Source organism: Paramisgurnus dabryanus, chromosome 21 (genome assembly GCF_030506205.2).
Source record: "Paramisgurnus dabryanus chromosome 21, PD_genome_1.1, whole genome shotgun sequence".
Lineage (NCBI taxonomy): Eukaryota > Metazoa > Chordata > Actinopteri > Cypriniformes > Cobitidae > Paramisgurnus > Paramisgurnus dabryanus.
This window is the reverse complement of record NC_133357.1, coordinates 19,744,354-19,767,350: the sequence shown is the minus strand read 5'-3', so window position 1 is coordinate 19,767,350 and position 22,997 is coordinate 19,744,354. Positions and strand designations below refer to the sequence as shown.

At 40.7% G+C, this 22,997-nt stretch overlaps 1 protein-coding gene across 5 annotated transcripts in view; it reads left to right on the top strand.

The window, feature by feature from the left end:
• Positions 1 to 616: 616 nt before the first annotated feature.
• The window catches only part of myt1b (myelin transcription factor 1b), a 35,024-nt gene continuing 12,643 nt past the window's right edge, over positions 617 to 22,997 (top strand). For 3 of the 5 annotated variants that reach the window (XM_065249752.2, XM_065249750.2, XM_065249748.2), the window contains exons 1-12: positions 842 to 1,122; positions 6,981 to 7,081; positions 10,251 to 10,305; positions 12,029 to 12,059; positions 13,128 to 13,190; positions 14,031 to 14,305; positions 14,525 to 15,391; positions 17,029 to 17,163; positions 18,997 to 19,087; positions 19,394 to 19,513; positions 20,874 to 21,088; positions 21,500 to 21,690. In XM_065249752.2, the coding sequence (XP_065105824.2) occupies positions 10,251 to 10,305; positions 12,029 to 12,059; positions 13,128 to 13,190; positions 14,031 to 14,305; positions 14,525 to 15,391; positions 17,029 to 17,163; positions 18,997 to 19,087; positions 19,394 to 19,513; positions 20,874 to 21,088; positions 21,500 to 21,690 (2,043 nt within the window). In that variant the 5' untranslated portion in view covers positions 842 to 1,122; positions 6,981 to 7,081. Of the gene's footprint in view, positions 810 to 841; positions 1,123 to 6,980; positions 7,082 to 10,250; positions 10,306 to 12,028; positions 12,060 to 13,127; positions 13,191 to 14,030; positions 14,306 to 14,524; positions 15,392 to 17,028; positions 17,164 to 18,996; positions 19,088 to 19,393; positions 19,514 to 20,873; positions 21,089 to 21,499; positions 21,691 to 22,997 lie in introns of those variants that run through there. The other 2 variants (XM_065249749.2, XM_065249751.2) reach the window with 2 other exon arrangements.

Genomic DNA, 22,997 nt, shown 5'->3' with positions numbered 1-22,997 from the left:
ACTTGACTTTATTAACCAAATAAAGAAATGTATTGCTTGAAAAAAAGTCGAACAATAAAGGGATTTGAAATTACTTCTGATGGTTACGAAAATTTTATTTAAAATATTATTTCTTTAACAACAACAAATACCAAATAACAACAAATGCGTTTAATAGCCCATTTGTGCATTCGCGCGCAAAAGAGAGAGATTTTTTTAAAGCAGACATTCTGGCCTGCTCTTAATATTATGCTTACTTTATCAGCGGGGCACTAAGTATACAATACTGTGCGTGAATCACTGGACAGTACCATTTGAGAAAAGAAGGGTTCAGATAACACGAGCGACATATGCATGCTTTTGTGGAATATTAAAGATTAATAATCACTGGTAAAATAAGCAGCTTACCATACTCGGATTTTAAAGTACACGCACTCAAACCTATAAGATAAAACTGATGATGTAAACACGACTGCGCAATGCGCGCTTATACTTATCTGGATATGTTTAGACAGAGCCTCACTGTATACATGATTATCTTGTTTTTGGCACAAAAGAGAACTACAAGAACAAATCCCCTCTAGTAGGGACGTAAATGTCGTTGTAAGAGGGAGAGAGAGATTCGCGTGTGCGCGCGCGTGTGTGTGTCCTGCACTGAGAAAGACGGAGTATGAAATAGAGCGTGGATGGCTGTACACATGCCCGCTGAGTTATTGCGGGGGGATATTCAAAGCCCAGCCCATCGATGTTGTAGGTTTTACTACAGCTTTCGTGATGTCATGGCAAAGGGCGGAGGGAGGAGGTGGGGGACAATGGCTCATGAGAGAAAGGTAAGTCAATATTACGTTTTCTCGCTGACAAAGGCAAATGAAGCCATGTTTTTGCTTACAAACAAGTAGCGTTCATACCGCCCCGTTCTGGATCCTCGCTCGTCCGTATAGCAGCGCCAGAGAAGAGCCGAGCCTCTTTCCAGCTGTCAGTCAATCTTTCGGGATACTAGTAGAGAGTTTAGTTTTCTTTCTGAAAAATCCATAAATGGGATATTGTGCCCCAAAGTGTGTCACAGCGTACTGAATATACGACGAGGACGAGGAAAGCATCCGTCTTAGTAGGAAGCTTTCGGGATTATTCTTTTTCACTCAGGTAATGATGATAATGTCACTTGGATGTTAAAAACAATATCTTAATACTTTTGTTATTTTTTTTTTGTTAAGTGGCAAAAAGTAATTTCTCTAAAATGGTTGGTGTACAAATATCGGGTTAGGGTTTTACAAAAATGTTGCTAATTTTAATCTTAGAGTCATGGGTTGAGTTGTTAGTAGATATTTAAAATGTTTTACGGTTCACCATTTTCCAGTCAACATATCTAGATCATAATATCGCGAAATGCCCTACAGATCAAGGTTAATGGCTTTTACGGGAAATGAGAAAATAAGATCCTTTCTGGATGCGTTATTTTTATACGGATCACTCTTAAAGCAGAAGACCTTTTGTAATGATGTGATCGATGATTGATCTGTTAGTCTTTGAACTTAGATGTTTGCTGGCTCTAAACGCGGATCCGTTTTTCTGTCTGAAGATGCTCTAGCGGAGAGTGTGTGGAGTTGACATGGCAAAAGTGATGGAGAAACACTCAGCCATGGCGCTCGCGTACTAACGCAGCGATGCTTATGTGTTTGCCCACTTTGGCACGGAAACCCCGCGTGCGTTTGATCTTTCCTTCATGTTGAGATGAATCGGGAATGACATGTCATTATTCCATATCTGCCATCTTATTCTCTCGCATTCATGAATGTGGTATGCATAGGTCAGATTTGTAAAAGTGTCTTTTTTATTCCGTAAATGCTTTCTAGGTTTCGTTATGATTATGTCATTTGTATCCATCTGTCTGCTTGGTCCAGAGACACATCGCGTATTTTCGGAGTGATAGCACTTGTAGTGTTTACTGTTAGGCTATGTAGTAAAAATCTTGATCTTTTGGCACACATAAGGATTTAGTTCCATATGGCTCTGTGTAATTAAGGTCGAACAATGGGCGTAGCGCAGGACTCCCGGCCGAGTGCGCGAATGGCGTGGATGGAGAAGAAGAAGGAGGGGTGGCCATTTGATTTTCTGCTGCAGAAAACAGAGTGCAGAGATGCTCTCTTTAAATGTCAACCGCCCCTGGTGAGATGCGCAGAAGAAAAGTCATGAGAGTTGAAGCAATAACGCCCATGCTCTGCATCCACCCCCCGCCCCGGTTCATTTCTAATGAGTAATTATAGGCACGGTGCGTGTGTTTCTCATATTGCTCATCATTATTCGGAGGCTAATGTGTTACACATTCACTGTTGTATGAAGTATAATATCAAAGCACCGGCAAACAAGATGGTGGACGAAGTGAACGCCACAACGTGAATGTATTTGATCTGCGAATCAGCTTTGTGATAACCATAGTCAGCCTTCATATATTGTGAGTGCTGTTAAATAATGCGTTCGTGCTTACTGAATTAATAACAGTCTCCCAATTATTATTTAATGATCTCTACATTGGCGTATAAATATACCTCTATTTGATTTCTTCGTTTGTAGTGAGTAATGTTTGGTTATCATATAGCTATAAGCCTCAGAGTATGAAAAAAGTAACAAGAGTTGGCGCGCTTAAAGTGTGAGCGCTATGAGCGCACTAACTTCTGACAGTCTGAGCTTCGAGGCGTTTGGCTCTACGACAGCCAGGGCTGAGATTTCCCAATAAATATAGCTGCTTTAAGGCTGCTAATATTTTTACCGACACCCACCTGTCAGTATTTTCAGCTTTGTGTACATTAAAGGTCACCTGAACGCAACGTTGATTCATGTAGTCTCGCTTTATCTCGCTCGCCTGCAAACTGGTTTTGGTAATAACTTTTACGAGATTCCTATCTGCCGTTTTGCGGAAATTGCGCAGTATTGCGAATGGTCAGAAGTTTAATAAAAAGGAACGATGTTGTCTGTGTGGTATGGAAGCTTTAGAGCAACGAAAATACCAATTATTAAGCATAGAGAAAGTAATTAATTTATTTTTTCATTCCACTCTGATTATCTTTCAAAACGAGACTAGCAGATCGTCTGGCGCATACAGACGCTCCGTTCCCTCGAATTATGAAATCTGGGTCCCCACAAATCACTTAATCTCATCCGCGGATTAATTCCTAATATCATATTCAAGCAAAGTTGTTTGCATTACGCCAACGTACGTGCGCACTCACGCGATTATTCTGCTTGTCCAACGAGCAGACGCTTGTTTGTTCAGTCCACATCATGGAGATAAAATCTCTAAATAAATAAATAAAGGTAAAGATGCTGCAGCAGGTGCCGCGTGATTGTCAAAGACGATAGAGTAATAAACATGTTGACTCGAGCAGCTGGGCCAAATTGCGCGTCGCTTATTCAGGGCACAGGAGAAAGCCACGGCACAGGGGCCGAGGGTCAGGGTCGCCTCTATCATTAGTGAAGAAAGGTGCCATTTAGAGCAGTCTTGGATATTTGAATTGAATTGCGTATAGTTAAATTGATCTGTGATTTAGCATGCATCTGGTCGGAATGTGTTGCTCGTGCGCCACAACAGCGTCATTGTTTGTTTACTACAGTAGTTGGAGCTTTTGCGCCACGAAAGCGCAGTTAACAGGTGTTCCCAAACCGATCCGCCTCAGCGAAAATAAAAAGCTTCGGAGTGGAAAGTGATACGGCTGTAAAGGACACAGTTCTGCTTCTAACTTATCCGTAACCTTGTCCTTGAGTGCTTCCCTTATTTAATAGGTCCAGACAAAGCTGATATTGCTAATTTAACGCAGAGTCTCTTGCTGAGTGGGTCTGTTTTTGCTGCTCGTGGTTGTCATGGTGTTTTCCTTGGTGCGTCACGAAGTGAAAAAAGTGGCACTCAAAGGCACTTTGATTTGTTTTGGCACGAGCCAGAGACTAATTTTATCATTCGCCGCTGCATTTTCTATCTGCCTGGAAAAGCAAATACGTTTGTTGATATTGTTTTGTGATTGAATATTTGATTCTGATTGGTCAGTTCATCCAGTGCGAGTCATCTTGACCGGTACTACTTAAATGTTTATTGGATCACTCCGCTGTTTGTTTATCATATGCAATGTTTTTAATTTGCTGCCTTTAGTACCATGTTATCGAATTGGCTTTACAAATCTTTTTTTACATCTTGACTAGTGATGAGTTACTCTGACTTTTAAAATCAAGTTATTTTGATGAATTAAAGTCATAAAAATATGTTGGCATGACTAATTGATCACATTTTTTTTACAGTGGCCTTAATGCCGCCAAATATTTTTGATCAATATTTCATGTCTAATTATTTACTCATGTGACAAGTAGCAGTGTAATAACTCTGGTCCAGGTGCCCATCCACCTGTTATTGAAAAATAAATCCCTTCCGAGTGATACAAGACCCTATCGGGTTTATTTTGCATAACAACACGTTGGATGTACGCTCTGCTCTCCCTTACTTAACATAATTCCTTTACCTTTGCTTTTGTCAAGAGCTTTTTGCGTATTCTCCAATCACAAAGTTAAAGTCAAATCCTGCTTAACTGGAACAGGGAGTGCAGATGTCTCACACATGGATTATGTGAAGGCATCCATCCCTGTTTAATCTAAACTATGGATTTGTGTCTGTCTCGAAGAACCCTGCATCACTTTGATGGATTCAGTAAGGTGAAATCTGTTTCGCTCAACCTTTGTCTGTCTTCTTGTAGCACGGTTACTATGGCTGTCAATCACATTTATTAATCTCTTGTTCCTCTTGTAGTGCAGTACTCTCACAGGCAGCCAATCAGCTAATAGTCCCGCTAACCCATCAGTAAATGGTGAACTGAGTGTGTAGTTGTATTAATGTTTTCCTTTTCCTTAAAATAAGTGGCACCTGATTCAACAAGGTAGAGAGACAAGGAGATGGATTATTGGTGCCGTGCCATTTCAAAGGGCCCCGAAAAGTGTGGAGTCAGCAGCTGGGTTTATGGTGAGATTTTAAAGAGCCCAGTGCGATATGCAGTTCTGTTTATTTGGCTTGAAATTTGTAGAATGAGAAAAAGAGAGAGAGAGAGAGAGAGAGAGAGAGAGAGAGAGAGAGAGAGAGAGATGCACAGTAGTGCTGTTGTAGTCACTTTTTAGAAGAGGGTTGAAAGTTGATAAATAAGCGTTTTGTTCCGTGCCGACGTGGGAGTGTGTGTGGAAGGGGCATTGGAAATGCTTTTACTGACAATGCCCTACAGCTTTTTAACTCTGATGACTGGCATCCTGCCTGTCTTTTCTGGGTTATTGCTGCTGCACAGAGTTTTAGGAGACAAATCAGATCTGCCTGCTTTGTTTATTTTGTGCTTGCTATGAGAGAAGATGTTAAGGGGGAAGTGAGAGAGAGAAAGAGAGAGAGAGAGAGAGGCAGTCTTTTAATGAAAGAGTCAAACTCTATTAAATAAAATGGCTTTGGTATCTGACTTGGATAATTGTTATGAAAATGTTTCGATACAAGTTAAAATCTTTGTCTCTCACCTTGCTTTTTTCACTGTAGTGTGCTCATAAAAAAACAGTTTCTTTCCGAAGTTATTTATACTTCGTACTGAAGATATCCTCACATCAAAGTAAATAAATTTTACCTGGGTGGACACTATATACAAAGAAATTCAAGGTCATGCCACGGCACAGCAAAAACACAATATTTTCTAATCATCTACAAAGCAAAGGTTCACTTATTAGCGCAGTTTTTCTTTTCCTCAAGGCTTTTTAACGTAACTTGTAAGAGTTTATAGCCTGCAGTGTTGCTGACGGTTAAACAACAGTGAGTTAGAGACTATAAGATTTCTTACAGACTGTTCTGTGCTCATTGATGAATGTAACGATACTCTTAATGTACTTTGATAGTGCAAATGCGTTAGCGGTCATTCAAAGGGGGGATACTGGGGGATTTTTTGCGTTGGGTTTTATCAGAACTCCCTTTTATCATTTTAACATGAATGTATCATACGTGTGCCGGGGGTGGAGTCGGGGGGCTGGGGTGGTGGGCGGCAGGTTTATGGAGAGATGGACTATTACCCTGATGAAATAAAGAAAGGAGAGAAAAAAAGATTTATGGTTGATTCATTATTTACTGACCAAATTCCCTCCCCCAGCTCGATCTTGTCTCTCTGACCCCTCCCCTTTCTTACACCCTGCTTGCTCTAAAAGCTCAATAAAATGCACAAATGTGATTGATTCTAATAGCAGAATGACAGAGGATCCAGCTGGGGGTGTTTTAGCATGCATATGCATGCACGTGTGTGCATTTGGGTGTTTTTGCGTTCTCGCCTCCCTTTAATTAGAAGTGCATGGGTCACATGCATAAAAGGCCCAGCCCCCAGCAGCGACCTGTCAAATTGTCACTCAGTGCATGTGACATTACTCACCTCTCAGTTAAGACGCAGCACACACATATAAATGCACTGTAGATGTGCTGTCAATGTATTATATTAGTTAATGCATTTGCATACAGAGAGAAATTTAAGTTTTTTGTTCTTCTATTAACCTTTAGGGGTCTGCATGTGTAAGTGTTGCTTTTGTAGGATTATGCATTTGTATGTCTTGACTTTGAAATTAAATAAAACTTAAGTTTTATACTTTATAGTTTCTTTAAATTTGTAGAAACTCAATAGTGACCTAAAATGTGCCCCAATATGCCAATATTAAGGACAAATTATCTGAGCTATGAGATGGAAAAGCAACCTACAGTATACGCAATAAAAATGTGTCCTCTCCTGCTATTACGATGTCGTTTTCGTTGTCTTGGGTGGGCTTGTGTTTCCTTTGCTGAGGCTGCTGGTTTCTGGTGCAGGTGGACGGGTGATGAGATGATCCAGGCGTTTCACTGCTGAATCAGTCCATTACTGCATTCACACAGCTCCGCAAAACTCTCCAGCGCAGATGCTGACGTCTTTGCCTTTATTTCATTTTCACTTTTACATTTTATCAATGTCATTTTATCTCCCAAACAGAAAATGAGTACCGGGGGAAACTCCTGAACCAGCGCTGGACGCGTGGAGACAAGATCAGCCACTGCCGGCCCTCTCTCAGACTGCAGAGCCGACCAATCAAAGTGAGTCGCACCTGGTTGCCCAGCCAATCACAATGCACAATCCTAGACTTCCTGCTAAGTTTGCACAATTATAGGCTGTGTACGTTTATGACATTCATCAGTTCTGTCAGTCAGCAGGCTACGAAGGGAAGTCAGCATTGTATTACCGCACCGTGCGCAGTTCGTACCAGCTTGACCTAGAATGGGTTTTGGCAGAGCAACCCTTACCTCCCCCCGCCTTTTTGAAATAAACTGAGATTTTAAAGTATCCCACATCCCATAATTATGAGCAATCGGGCTGTTCTGCTCAACCTAATTGAGTTTTCAGAGCTTTCTTGCATTATTTAGGAAAACTGGAGAGGGTATGTCCTTGAGCTGCTTTTGTTTGCTATCTTTCATCAGCATAAAAGAAAATCTCTCTTTCTTTCCACCCCCCTTTTCTTTTCTGCTTAGGTGTATATTTTTCCTTTTAGTGGATGCATCTCCCTTATTTCCCTTTCACTTTTTCACGCTTTGTATTTGGAATGGGCCACATTTTCCTCCATCCATCACTTTCACTTTGGGAACCGCAATGGGAAATTTATTAGAAGAGGTTTTTAATGGTAGCACTGGCATGGGAGAGAAAAACACAGAGAGAGAGAGAGAGAGAGACAGTAAAGACTTTCTGTCCCCTGTGCCTGTAAATGTTGTATTTTTACAGTGATGGAAAGAATTCATCAAAAGTGATTGATTTATCAATCTAATTTGAAATGTTTAAAGGATGCGGGCAGCGCTTTTAAGAGCATCCAATTAGATAATACCAATCTCTGACTGATCAGCACCATCTGACTGTGTGCAAAGGAATCACGGCCAAGCTCAGTATCACGCTCTTAGTAGAAAACGCACAAGAGAGAGTCGATTGACAGAGTATTTGATCCTCAAGCTTGCATTTATGCACACACACTTACACGCAAACATAAACACATAAACCTGCTTTAGTTGTCAGTCAGCCTGCCGAGTGAGCGCGTTCACTCCGCTTCTCCGATAGATGGGTCGGATCTCCAGGGCGACCGTATCGGCCTCCATTAATTGGCTGATGCTTTACGCAGGTAATTTTGGAGATGTCAGTGGTCCTGTCACTCTAGTGACGGTTGCCGCGACAGGCCCGGTTTGATGTCCTCTTCTTGTAAATGCAAAAATGAATAAAAGGCTCATTTATGCGTGCCGTAGGAGGAGGGGTGACCTTCTTTGTGAAGTCATTGCCCCCAGCCAGTCATTTACATAGAGCTGTCAAAAGCGTACGGAGGAACGACCCCGTCCGCTTGTATGGAGAAGAGAGGGACGCGATTAATAATGTAGCATGCGGCCCGCGGAAACGCGCGGGCGTTGCTTGTACACTAACCAATAAAAACGTTTTATCATCTGGTTTCGCTTCTTTGCGCGACATTCATTGTATTTGTACTTTGTCAATGATTATATAATTCACTACCAGAAAAGGAGATTTTAATACTATGAAAAAACTTCAACGTGAGTGACTTTATAAACATGCCAATTTAAAGAGCTGCCATGCAAACATGAATGTTTATCAAACAAAATGTTTAACTTTGCTTACAAAAACACAAAAGCTGTGCCCTGTTTTCATTTGTGTGTCGCCGCTAAGGAAATAGAAAGAGAGCATTTGAAAGTGTAACGGAAGCGATGCTGGCTGAAAAAGAATGAAACGGCACCCATCTGCCCCTGGCTTTTGTGTCCGGGGTCAAAGCGGCCGCAAAGCACGTATCAGAGATACAGAGAGGGTATAGAAGGCCCGCAGATGGGTGACTTGCAACACAACGCTTAGTGTTTGTGTGTCCCCGGTCTATTTGATCATCTGTGTGAGAAAACTTTTCTCTCAGACAGGCGAGTTGAGCCTCATAAGCAAGATCAGTGCACATAAAGCAGGTTTGTTAATCGACCGCCTATTCACTCTCAACACCCTGAGAGAGAAAGAGGAAGACCGCTCTCTGCACCTGTCTGCCCGGATACACCCCTCCTCACACACCCAGCCAACTTCTCATTGCCCCGTACACAAACTCTCTCAAATCAAGCACAACACACTCATTATCCGCCCGTGCTGAAAAGTCAGCTATCAACAGGAAGTGGCAATGCCAGAGAAAGAAAGAGAAAGAAAGCGTGAAAGAGAAACTCCTCTGTACGAGTGCAGTGTGCTCTTGCCAGCTCTCGCGCTGCGTTAAAGGCGGCAGCTGGGAGCGGGGTGAGCAGCGCTCACCCAGGGTCAAAAGGAAAGAGTTTCGCGGATTTTCAAGGATTCCGTTCCATTTAAATCTCAGCAAAGTAATCAAAGCTAATGGTGCCATTGTGCCGGCGGAAAACATCCAACGGCTTTACAGTTGAGCTCCCCACGTCTGTGTGTGAGATCGCGAGCGATTGACACCTGCTCCTTTTGTGCCAAAAAGGCACGTCTAGCGAGTCTAGCGATCACGTGGTTGGAATTACAGTGATTTGGAGTGCCCGTGTTTGTATTATTTCTATTGCTGTGGTTAATATTGCTATTGTAATTACCACTCGAGCCACGAACACAAATGGGCTTCTCTGGCAAATGCCACATCTTGCTCTGTGGATCGGCCAATCAGATTAATTGTTCAAATGCAGTGCATTATAGGGGCACATAAAGGTGCATAAAGCGACAGATGTGTTTATCATTTTCCTTGAGGTTAACCTGTTAGGAAAGTTTTACATTTTTAATCTCCACTTTGCCTTTAAGAAAACTCCCCTTTTCATGTGAAATGAGCATTAAATTGTGTCTGTTCGGTGTGTTGTTATGTGTCCAAAAGGTTTTAACTGCCTTATTATTCACTAACATGTCTCAAAAACTGTATAAAAGCTCAAGGCTTTCTCTAGTTTTACTCTTTTAAATAAAGTACAATAGTATATTTCCCATTTCAACTCAGTTTACAGTACAATATGTATTCATATTACATCGTGTACATTTTTCATGTCTCGCTCGCGCTCTCTCTCTCTCTCTCTTTCTCTCTGTTTACACCGTATTGCTATTAAATTCACTATATTAGAGTAAGTTGCTATATCTATGTGTTACTTGTTAACAGTGAATAATTTTATACATTATGTGTGACTTCATTTAACATGGGACCATGGCTGTGTGTTGTATTTCAGTTTCTGTTCCATCTAATGCTGTGTCTCTCTCTGACAGATGAGTTTGGATACTGACGACAAGCGCACTCGCACGCGGTCCAAAGCAGGAAAAGGTCAGTGAACCCACTCTAGCTTTCCATCTTCTTTTCTGTCTCTCCCACTTCCACCTCTAAAACTCATTGCTTTCACTGGTCAGCTGAGCATATCTCATGTGTTCGCTCGGGGTATCTAATATTGCAGATCTCTCAAATAATCCTGCTCCCGGGGTCTCCGGAGACTCGCTTGGAAGCAAATCCTGTTCACTGTGTAGTTTTCACACAGCCGGGCTTTGTGAGGGTCTTTGATTGTTTTGACTGGACTAGTAGTTCATTTAGATGTACGAAATGTTCTGCTTAGCAAAAGAAATATTGCATTATATGGATATTATATAGTTTATGGCCAGGCGTTACTTTACATAACTCCTGTGGGTGGAGTTTGCTTTCTGTAACTGTATTCTGAATGTGCATATCATGAAAATTACCGTGCTTATTAGCTTTACATAGTCATGAGGGGGTTGGATATTGTTGGTGTTTGTGCAGACAACATTATTAATTGTTTAAATCTTTACACTCTTAGAAATAGACTAAAAATAGGTGCTTAACAATGCCCTAGAAGAACCATTTTTGGCTAAATGGCTCCATAAAGAACTTTTGACTCTATGGTTCTTTGAGGAACCAAAAATGGTTCTTCTATGGCATAGCTGTGTAAAAGCACCTTTTTTGTAAAAGTCACTGTAAAATAATTCACGTCAAGAACCTTTGACTGAATGGTTTTGTGAGGAACCAAAAATGGTTCTTCTATGGCATAGCTGTGTAAAAGCACCTTTTTTGTAAAAGTCACTGTAAAATGATTCACTGTCAAGAACCTTTGACTGAATGGTTCTGTGAGGAACCAAAAATGGTTCTTCTATGGCATAGCTGTGTAAAAGCACCTTTTTTGTAAAAGTCACCTTTAAAATAATTCACGTCAAGAACCTTTGACTGAATGGTTCTGTGAGGAACCAAAAATGGTTCTTCTATGGCATTGCTGTGTAAAAGCACCTTTTTTGTAAAAGTCACTGTAAAAAGATTCAAATTAAAGTAAGTGTTCATGCTGGCTTAAATTTTTGAGCTAATTCAACTTAGTAGAGTCAACATTTACTTTTTGAGTTAACTAATATTTTTGTGTTGAATTAACTTTAAAAAAAAAGTGTTCGTGCTGCCATAAAAATTTAAGTTGAACCAACAAATCTTTTTTTACAGTGTACTTGCGAATCTGTGTGTATTTTAACATTTATTCCAGTGCTTTACAGCAAAGCAAAGACAATATTTGTGTAAACAGATGCCGATTTCACTGAACCCGCAATGTTCATTTAAAGCCAACCATATCACTTCTTTGGTGTTTTGTATTCCTTTTTTTATTATTAAACCTATGTCGACAATTTTGCCCTAACCACTAAACAACAGGGTCGATTAATCATGTTTTTATGCTGAAGTGTGCATATAGCTGCACATTTTTTTCTATCGTCAAGTCTTGATGTTTTGGCTGACTGTGGTATTCTGTACTTTGTGTGTGGTGTGTATGCATATATATATGTGTGTGTGTGTGTGTGTGTGTGTGTGTGTGTGTGTGTGTGTGTGTGTGTGTGTGTGTGTGTGTGTGTGTGTGTTTTGTCTTCTGCTAATGCAGTCATGAATGCTACTGCACATGGTCTCTTGGGGTCTGTATGTATTTGTGATTTACTGATTGTGGTACTTTGCAATTATTGGTGGCTTGAGATTTTTCTGCTTATTGTTCTGTTCCTTTGTGTCTTTGCAGTTCCCTCTGAGATCACAGGACAGGATCTGAGGTAAGAAAGGGTTAATATTGTGAAATGAATTTCATGCCAGAAAATTTTTTTCTTTATGTTTGCAAATCCATGTTTTAATATTATTTGGATCTCATGGCACGCCACTTCACAAACAAAAACCATTTTAATCGACGTGTAACAGACAATCTCATCTTTAACCATACTGACCCTCACCAAAATGATTGACGGCAACAGAAATCAAACGAATGAGAGAGGTCTGCAGGTTATTTACGCTTGGTCATTTTTGTTTGTCTAGTCAAGCATTTGTTTCGGATAGCCAGTGTCTGATAGTATGAGATATGAAAGCCTTCTTGAACATCTCGGCTTGTGAAGTTATTCTCCACATTCACGGTCAAGTGCACGAGAGTGAAATTGAACTGTATCAAACACACTCGCTGGCCATGAGGGTCACCGAAGCTGCTCGCGACCACTTTCGTGTATCACAGATTTTAAACAGATCGTGGCAATGAAAGATCCTTTCATACTGCACTAGATTGCATCCCTAAGATTAATCGCTTTATTGTTTTCCCTTAAGTTGTTTGGTTAAAAGAGTTGCTAAATGTAAATGTAGAAGTACACGTTATGTACCCATCATATCATAAAGTTTGCTTTACTGTCCCTTTTTTTATATATTGATATTATTTAAGTCGCTTCAGAAACTATATATATTTTTTGATTGGTAAAGCATAACCAAATTACCCAAATCATTTTATTTGCAAACTCAGATCAGGTTCACCTTTTGAGAACGAATAAGTCCTGGTTGCTTTTGTCGCTTATTAAACAAGAATGCCAATAAAACAAATTGACAAAATCGTTGGGATTACTGGGAAAACGAGGCGATTGCATGAGATAAAAGAAAGACCCGACCGCAGGGTGAGGAAATGCAAAGCTGATCGATCACAGCTCCTATTGACAAAACAATTATTTCAGTAAATGCAAAAATCTATGTTTGTTTGTTTGCTTGACGGGCATGGATGTGTGGCCGTGTTTACTCTTGATGAACTATTTAGCACAGAACAACCAATAAGTAGCGTTTCTAATTTGAGCTCCTCTATATCTCTAACTCAGCTGCCCCACGCCAGGATGCAATGGCTCGGGCCATATCAGTGGCAAATATGCCAGACACAGAAGGTATGGCAGATGATATACCCATCTGGTTCTCTGTAGCCCTTATAGCTCACCTTCCTCTGTGTCACATATACTATAGTAAAATATTTACTGATCCCAAACACTCATACAGTAGATCTCCTTAGTCTCCTTTTCTAGTAGTCTTTCCCTCTCTCTTTAATGCATACTGTACGTCTTTGATTATTGGAAATATATTACAGTTATGTTTATTTACAACTGTATATATTCAGGAAGCCATTTGAGATGGGTCATGTTTCTAGATTTATCTCTGATAGCAAAGCTTTCTAGGTGAAGGCTTTCTTTATTGAATGCCACCCTTCATAGTCTCTCCCTCTCTCTCTCTCTAGTTGTAATGTATTGTTGTATAATTGAGTGTTCTAGTAGTCAATTGAATATTGGGTTTTAGCCAGCATAGTGCCCCCTACAGGTCCAACATTGTTTCATTTTGAGTATTCATTGACTGTTTAGCATGGGCACATTGCTTGGTTTGCATGTATAAGTCATTTTCCTGTATTCATTCATATTCACAGTCAGTATAGGAATATGTACCATAATCACAGGCTCTCAACTGGTGCTTTATTGAGATCGGGTATCGGACAGCAGGGCACTTTCAAAATCTTTTGTAGTTGACATCAAAGGCTCTGTAGAGTCAAATTATATAGAATTTTGGCATATTTACTTCCTGTCAATCTGCAATATTACAGTATTGCTGGATCTGTGCCATTAATAAATGTCAGTATTTGATTTTTTTATGCTGTGTTGGGTCATACAGTAAATTAAATCAATTATTGAGTCTCATAAAATTTATTGATTTCTCACTTTTTTATTTCCCTGGTTCTATAGTGCTCTAAGCTGCCCGTTGGCCAGAAAAAGGCGGCTAGAGGAGGCGGAGTCTGAGCAGCCCGCCTCCAAGAGGAAGTCCCACCCACTGAAGCTGGCGATGGATGAAGGCTTCAACGCAGAGAGTGACGGTAGTGGAGACGACACAGAAGTGAGGGAGGAAGAGGAGGCAGATACAGAAGGACCACAGCAGAGGAATGGTGATGAGGAGTGTGAAGAGGAGCAAATAAATAGAAACTCAGAGAGCACCAATACAGAGGAAGAGGAGGGTGATGAAGGTGGGTGATGAGACAGTTGTAGGTCCACTTTGAAGTAAAAGTTATTCTGTTTAAAATGAAAGAGCTGTCATTAACAAGCTGTATTTTGGTGTTCATAAAGGTCACTTTTAAATTCTATACATTTTACACATTGTATATTTTGTACAAGTTCAATCTGATGTGATGCTCAGGAGCCATAAAAGTCTTCTCATTCTCCATCTTTTTTTCTGTCTCACATAGAGTGTATCATCATTGAATCATCCAGCTCAGAGAAGCCCAAACCCACAGATCTCTCCAACTATCAGCACATAGTGGCCAACTCAATGGCTAACCTCAACAACCATAACAACCACACCATGTCCCCCCAGCACCAACAACCCAGCACCTTGGAACCAGAAGATTGCATCCCTTTTAAGGAGTCAGAAGAGGAAGAAGAAAAAACAAGAAATGGCAAAGAAGAGACAGAACACCAACTAGGAGTTCTGGCATCTGAGAAAAATGAAATGATGGAGAGTACAGATGAGACTGAAGATGAAGAAGAGGAGATGCAAATTGAAGACCAGAGTCAGAAAGAGTCAGACCACCAGTATTTTAATGAAGACACACAGAGAGAAGAGGATGATGAGGATGATGATGAGGATGAAGGACTGGGCTCTGAGTTGCACAAAGAAGAGGTACACAAGAGGGAATATGTTGATGTTAAGTCAGAAGAGGGAGGAGAAAGAGACTCCGCCCCCTCGGTTATCACTGCGCCTCAGGGATCCCGTTTAAGGGAAGATGTTTCCCACAAACTTACAATAGCAGAAAACTACACAGTGTATGAAGTGCAGTCCGGAGAGTCGGACAGGGATGCAGATATGGATGGGAACGACGAAGACGGGGACGACGACAGCTTGTCTCAGCGGTCAACGTTGGCAGACGAGTCGGAGATGTTCGACATAATGCGGGGGAATCTGGGCTTGCTGGAGCAGGCCATTGCTTTGAAGGCCCAGCAGGTCAAAGCTCACCGCGAGCTCAGTCGCATTCCCGAACACCATCGTTTCTTTGCTCTGGATGACCAGCCCAGCAAACACATGGAGCATCTCCGCAAGAGCTGCTTTGGAAAAGGTCTGATTATTGTTGTTTTGTGTACCCACCTCTACAAAGTCTTACACATACATTTATGCATTTATGCTTTAAACTGCATCACAAACATAACTTTTTTTGGGATCGAAATGCTAACATTTTGTGCTGCTAATGTGGTGCTCCACCACCTGAGCTACAGAAACTCAATGTCCAGTTTTCACATTTTCTTAATCATTATCGTTATATCAAATCATATTAATGTAAGTTGATTTTACAAAAAATGGTTCAAAGTTTTCAGAAAAAAGTATTACAGAAAGGGGCGGAGCCTCACGCACAAATACTCAAAACAAAAAAGTGCATATTAGCATATGCATTTTCCAACACACCCTACCCGAGTCCTCGAAAATCAACAAATTCTCATAAATAAACACGCACGTAATGATTAATCAGACTGAAGATTAAATGGCAAGCTCTCGCTCAGCAAAGAACCGCAAGATTAATAATGGGGGAAGGAAATCTAGAGAGTATAAATGGGTCAAATGAATTGGTTTCCATAGATAAACCCGAGCCATAGTCTATAATTACTGAAGCACTTAGAAAGAGAGCGAGCGAGCGAGTGAGATGAAGGAGAGAGAGAGAGCGCGTGTGTAATGAGATTGGTTTGGCACGTGTTTATTTGTTTATTGGTTTTGTTTGTGGTGTTGTTCTGCTCCCAGTTGGCACCGTGCCCGGTCCGTGAGCCGCCTGAATCAACCGAGTGCTCGGTAGGGCTCCACACCCCCTCCATAACTGCCCTCCTCGAGCCTCGACCGCTTTTAATTAGGAGGTGCATGTCTTGTTAACATTTCAACATTTAATTAAGGAGCCACTGGAGCGCACATGCAAGCTCTTTTTCTCTCTTGCTCTCTCTCTCTCGTCTCTCTTTCATATTTACAGTTTCTCTTTGTCTACCCTCGTTCGTTTACCTTGGACACCACGCATTCTTTTTCTCATGTAATGCGGAGACGCGCTTCGCCAATGGTGAGGTCCGTGTAATGAGCTCCATTTTTCAGTGGATAGTCCAATAAACCCTGCTGCACCCTAATAACACTCGCTGAGGATAATAATCCTGTATGAAACCTCCACCTGCCCCTGTGCACATAATGACCATGATTATCATCGTAAACTTGCACTCTTGTGGGTCCGGGAACAATTTAAGCAACTTTTCATTCTTTGGAGAATGAAACTCTTGTTTGTGTTTGGTGTGTTGCAGATGTGGCTGTCTTTTGCATATTGCATATTTCTTCTGAACCAGAAAAGCAGTCATAAGGGTCAATTTTCGAAATTGAGATTTTGACATCATTTGTTAAGATTTGGCTGAGAAATCTGGAATCTGAAAGTGCAAAATATTCTCAAGAAAATTGCCTTTAAAGTTGTCCAAATGAAGTCCTTATCAGGACATATTACTAATGATAAATACATTGTTGATATATTTACGGTAGGAAAGTTACAAAATAGCTTTACTTAATAATTAATTTCCTAATGATTGTGGTATTTAAGGAAAAAATCTAATTTTGAGGCATGCAATGTATTGTTGGCTATCGTTACAAATATACCCATGCGACGTATGGTTTTGTGGTCCATGGTCACAAATGATTGTTGTTTTAAGGTCTGACTGACAGGTGTTCTGCTACCCACAGAGAGTTCTAGATCAGAGAAGCGCGAGATCAAATGCCCAACCCCTGGGTGTGATGGAACGGGTCACGTGACTGGACTTTATCCACATCACCGCAGTCTGTCGGGCTGCCCACACAAAGATCGGATCCCACCAGAGAGTGAGTGAACATCAAACTCTCTTTTTGGGTTGAACTCAAAGCTTAGCTTAAATCAACCTAGAACATGGGCATATTTAAAGGCTGGGTGCATGATTTTTGAAAAAAAAAATCTTTGGGAAAGAGAGTCGGGCCGAGTAACAAAACACACGTGTAGCCAATCAGCAGTAAGGGGCGTGTCTACTAACCGACATTGTTGTCTGGGTTGCGTATGTGTGGGGCGGTTATATCAGAAGAAGGTCCAGATTCTATTGGGGTGGGGGATATTTGTTTAGGTGATTTCAGATGTCAACATTGGCTTTCAGGGATGCACCCCGCCTTTAGCCCAGGCATGGGTTGAAATGCTGCGTTCCATATAACTTGGATATAGGATAGGATATTTCTCTACCTCAATCTGGAAATAATATTTGGAATGGCGCTCTTTTAATGTTGCTAAATATATAAAATGTTTTGATGTAAGTAAATAATTAGTAACATTAATGTTTTAATGTTACTAATACTTTAAATGTTATTTAATCCAGACCTTTTTTCCGATCTTAAATCTGAGTCTGGAATGCAGCATTTTTTAGGTTGCATCTTTTGATTATGAATACACGACTTGGTATGCTTTAGTAGTAGGGCTGGGAAAATTTTTTTTTTCTATTAATCGTTTTTTTTTCGTGGTTGATTCAAAATCAGTTCTCACAGGCCACGAATCGATTTTTTTTCCAATATTATTCCCGCAAACATTGAACGTAAGATTAACGTTAATCTAATTACTTGTCTTCTCCACTAGATGTCACCATTTTTTTGCCTTGTGCGATGTTACCAAGGAGCGAGAGGCGAGACTGTCATTCATTCATTCAATCTATATTCTAATATTTACATTACATTTACATTTAGTCATTTAGCAGACGCTTTTGTCCAAAGCGACTTACAAGTGAGGTAAACAATAGAAGCAATTATGGCAACATAAGAACAGCAATACATAAGTGCACTCGAAATAGTCTCATCAAGTCCAACACAATATACATAGCCAAGGGTATGTTAGTATTTTTTTTTTTTTTTTTTTTTTTTAGATAAGGAGGAAGGTAAATAGAGAAAGAGATAAAGAGAAGGTAACTAAATAAAGATAGTAGATCTGTAATTAGGAAGTTAGGTGATGGAAGAGATGGGTTTTTAGCCGAGTTTTAAAGACAGCTACAGTGTCAGCTGATCGTGTCACGACCGGCAGATCATTCCACAGTTGTGGGACAGTTCCTGAGAAGGTACGCGTTAGTGTTTTCTTCCCTTTTTGAGATGGTACCACAAGTCTTCGCTCGGTGGCAGAGCGCAGTGATCGAGAGGGTACATAAGAATCTATAAGCAAGCGAAGGTAAGGGGGTGCTGACCCAGTGATGGTTTTAAAGGCCAGGAGCAGAGCCTTAAATTTGATGCGGGCTGCTATAGGAAGCCAGTGTAACTTGACAAAGAGAGGAGTGACGTGCGCCCTCTTTGGCTCATTGAAGACCACTCTTGCTGCTGCGTAAATGTAAATGTAAATGTACATTTTAATATATTATAATATAATATCCTATATAATCTATATTCATTGAGTTGAATCGAGAATGGAGTATAAAAATTGAGTCGAGAATCGAAAATCGGACCCGCTATAGAATCGATTTGATATCTTGTGAATCGAAATCGAATCGATCTGGAACATCTAAATCGATACCCAGCCCTATTTAGTAGTGTGACCTTTCCGAAACTTACCAAGTGTTACCAAAGAAACATTGCTGTCTGAATAATTTAATACACAGTTGAGGTTTTCATTGGCTGACTCATTTTCTTCTCTGCACTGTGATTGGTTGTTCTTAGTCTTGGCCATGCACGAAAATGTCTTGAAGTGCCCAACGCCAGGCTGCACTGGCCAGGGACATGTCAACAGCAACCGCAACACACATCGCAGGTACAAAGTCACACGCATGTTACTGTATATGTGACCCTGTCTGGCTAAAGTCTCATTATCTAATAAGTTTTGATTTTTACATTGATTTCAATCTTTGCCATGACCTTTCTCAGTCAACATTAATGATATCAAGGTTTATTTTTACTGAATGTAAATATGACTTTAGCTCAGTTTTCATATAATGTCTGGTTGTGACCTCCTATTGACTTTTTAACTTAAGTTAAAAAAATCAGCTTTTCCATCTTTTCTTTTTCTTATATAGCAATACATGACTATATTTCACTCCTTTTAACTTCCCATTATCAGTTTGTCAGGGTGTCCCATCGCTGCTGCCGAAAAGCTCTCCAAAGGCCACGACAAGCAGCACTTACCCCAGCCCATGGGTGAGCACATGAAAGGCAGTCCCAACTCTGACCGCGTTCTCAGGTGAGCCCTAAACCCTGCCAAACAACCCAGAAACTAAAAACATCATAGCTTATTCCCATTTTCCCCAACATCATCAAACCTACCCTTCGTTCAGTCTCTGTCTGTCCTTCACTGCCACACGTGTCTATCAAACACGCCTGCTGCGGTTGGTTAGTACATCTATCAATCACAGAGAGGCCTAACCCGCTTGCGCAGTACAATTGGTCGGGCGTCCTCCCTTTCCTTTGCCCTTCTAATGGACCGCAGCCTGTCATTGCACGCTAGGCTCGGGCCTTGAACCCGCTAGTCTAATTATACCACTGATAAGCTAATTATGAGCCTTACAGGGCGCAGAGTATTGGAAAAATAATTACTTTCCTTCAGGAAGCATGTCTGCGGTCAGACAAAGCAATGCGGATTATGAAAATAATAAGCAGTCCTCTCTTATTAGTGTTATTCGGATTTAAATGAGCATCAGTGCACTGAGAAAGCCCATTAAGGGAGGACGCCAACAATGAGAAGTCACCAGAGAGACTTCTGACGGCTTCACATGCCACCCGTGCTAATGGGACACGCTGACTAATGAAGAGACGGGAAACAGAGGCTAATATACTTTACATGCCACCGTAACTGGTGTAGGTGTCTGCGTGTGTGTGCGCTTGTATCCTTTAAACCGTGCCTGGTTTACGAGTGAAATCCGGTAATGATGTTAAATACAGAACACGGTGTCGCGGTCCACAGTGACACCCGCACCCACGTGCATTCTTTGTCAGAGTTTTGTTCAGCTTTTAACGGCTTTCTAGGAAAGTGAGTTTTAAAGGAACAGTACACCTAAAAACGTGCATTCAGTCATCATTTATTCACCTTTGTTTCAAGCCCTGATGATTTTCATCTGTGCCTAACATTTCCTTTTGTGCTCCACCGGAAAGAGAAACTCATGAGGGTTGCCAGATTTTTCGTTTTTGGGTGAACTATCCCTTTAAGGCTTCAATTCCATGCTATACGATATGCTAATGTGCTCAGTGCTGATAAGACCCCATTTAATCCTGCCCTTCTTTTCCTTCAGTCACCCAGCTTTAAAACCTCTCTCTCTCTCTTTCTCTCCCACTCACTAACTTGAATTTACTCTTTTACAGACTATTTATCTATGGGACTCTTCCTTTCCTTTTCTTTTTGCTCAGTATATCTGGCTCATTGTCAGTCTTTTAATTCTGCTCCTCTTCTGCACTTTAATTCCAGCTCGCTCTTTCATTCCAGATCTTTTATGCTCACTTACACTTGCTTTTATACCTTTTTTCCTCACTCCAGGGATATTGATTCTTTTGTGGCAGAAATGACGGATCTCTCTCTCTCTCTCTCTCTCTCTCTCTCTCACATTCAGGCCCATGTGTTTTGTGAAGCAGTTAGAGATTCCTCCGCACAGCAGCTACAGGCCCAGCCTCGTCCCCGCCACGCCACGCGCTAATCTGGCCAAGGAGCTGGAGAAGTACTCCAAGGTGTCCTTCGATTATGCAAGCTTCGACGTGCAGGTGTTCGGCAAGCGCATGCTCGCCCCAAAGATGCACACCAGCGAAACTTCACCCAAAGCCTTCAAATGTGAGCGGGATTAGTCACGGTTTACGAACATTATGTATATTGCACCCTTTGCGGTGCAGAGATGTGTGTAAATGCTCTGTTGTGTGAATAGTACACCCTGGTTCAAGATGCTTTATTGCCGTAGCGACAGGTTAGCGGTAATTGAGTTCGGTAGAGCGAGCTTCAATGGAGGAATCGCTATTGCCGTCGACAATAAGCCGAAGATTGAAAATAAAGTCAGTGTCTGAAAAGTGGCCTGGTGGGTGGTGCGAGTGCCGTGTGGTCACACAGTTTCTCCATATTGATTCTCAGCACCTCTCACTGTATCATCCAATAAAGACAATTTTATTAATTAATAAGTATTATTTAAAACTAATGTAAACATGCATCTATAGTGTTAGTTACTAATGTCATGTTTTATTTTGCCCCCAGCCAAACCTCTGTTCCCCAGAGCATCCCCTCCAAGTCCAAGCATCCACGCTGGTTATGGCAAGAGCTCCTCCAGCGGTTACGATTATTCCCATGACGCCGAAGCCGCCCACATGGCTGCCACTGCCATTCTCAACCTGTCCACACGCTGCTGGGAGAGACCGGAAAACCTCAGCGTCAGACACCAAGATAAGGTAGGCAAACGGCTCTATCTAATAATGTTCACCTGACTCCCAAAGCTGCATAAAGACAGCCAATCAGATTGGAGCTTGCCAAGGTGGCATTTTTTAGGTATGACGACAAAATTTTCAAAAACCCCAAAGCTCAAAAATGATCACATGACTAGACAGATCAGACATTTACAAAGATACCAGGATTGTAAAAGTCCATTGAGGATTGAAAAAGTTATGATATTTTTAGTATTAGAAATTAGAGGAAAAGTTATATATGGATGTCAATGGAATGTGTGTGCTGCTTATTCACATGTTTTTGCTTGTAACTTTCTCATTTTATAAGATATTTGCATGAAATTTTAACAGAATGTAGAATTTTGTTAGTTCTTTTAAATGAAATCATGAACATTTACTGTTTTTAGTGAGAATGGGCATCAGACTTTAGTTGAAATGGGCATCGGACCCATGATAACCATGGTTTTTAGAACGATGCCTGCAGTGGATGTTCTGACAGGACATTCACTGTAGTCTATTACCAGAAATTTTATATTTAAATTTCTGCTATTTATTTAAATTCCTTTTTCTCCATAGATTTAGATTACTATGTTTCAGTATCAAGATAAAAGATATATATTTTGGTCCACCTACCTTTTAGTTAGTGTCCAGAGTTTAGTGGAAGCACGCCGGCCGGTTGAAAGTGACACAAATTTTCAAACAGTTCTTGTTAACTAAAAACACCTCAAGCTCAAAATATCAGACGCTTCCGGTGGTTGGACTTTAGGTATATATTGTTGTATTTAGTGAAAACATACAACAACCATGCGACGAGGGCTGGAAATTGCATGAGACGCATTGAAAAAGTCCCGCGCTGGCGGAAACAGATTTTATCCCTAAGAATTTTGACGCGCATGCCCGCAATGTTCAGCATTGCTACATTTTTGTATGCGGTATCCATAGTACATTACAGTCAGTGAATTTAAGTAAATAATTTAAACACTAGGCAGTAAACATAAACTAGAACCGATATATATGAATATGTGTTGAGAAATATCAAGCTGAAAGTAGAAAATTAGAATTTGTCTTTTTCAAAGTAACATTAGAAAGTCAGATTCATTTTAGTGATTCAGTTTAAGTGCTTGGTTCATTTAAGAGCACTGCCATGAAATAAATAACAACTTGCAGATTAATTTCTTTGATCAACAGCCTTTGATGAGTCTTTGATCAAAACTATTCCCAGACTGTGAGAAATTTGTGTGGATTTTTGTTTTATGTATTTGTGGCGCAGTTATATTTTGTTACATTATATTTAGTTATAATTATAAAGTTTT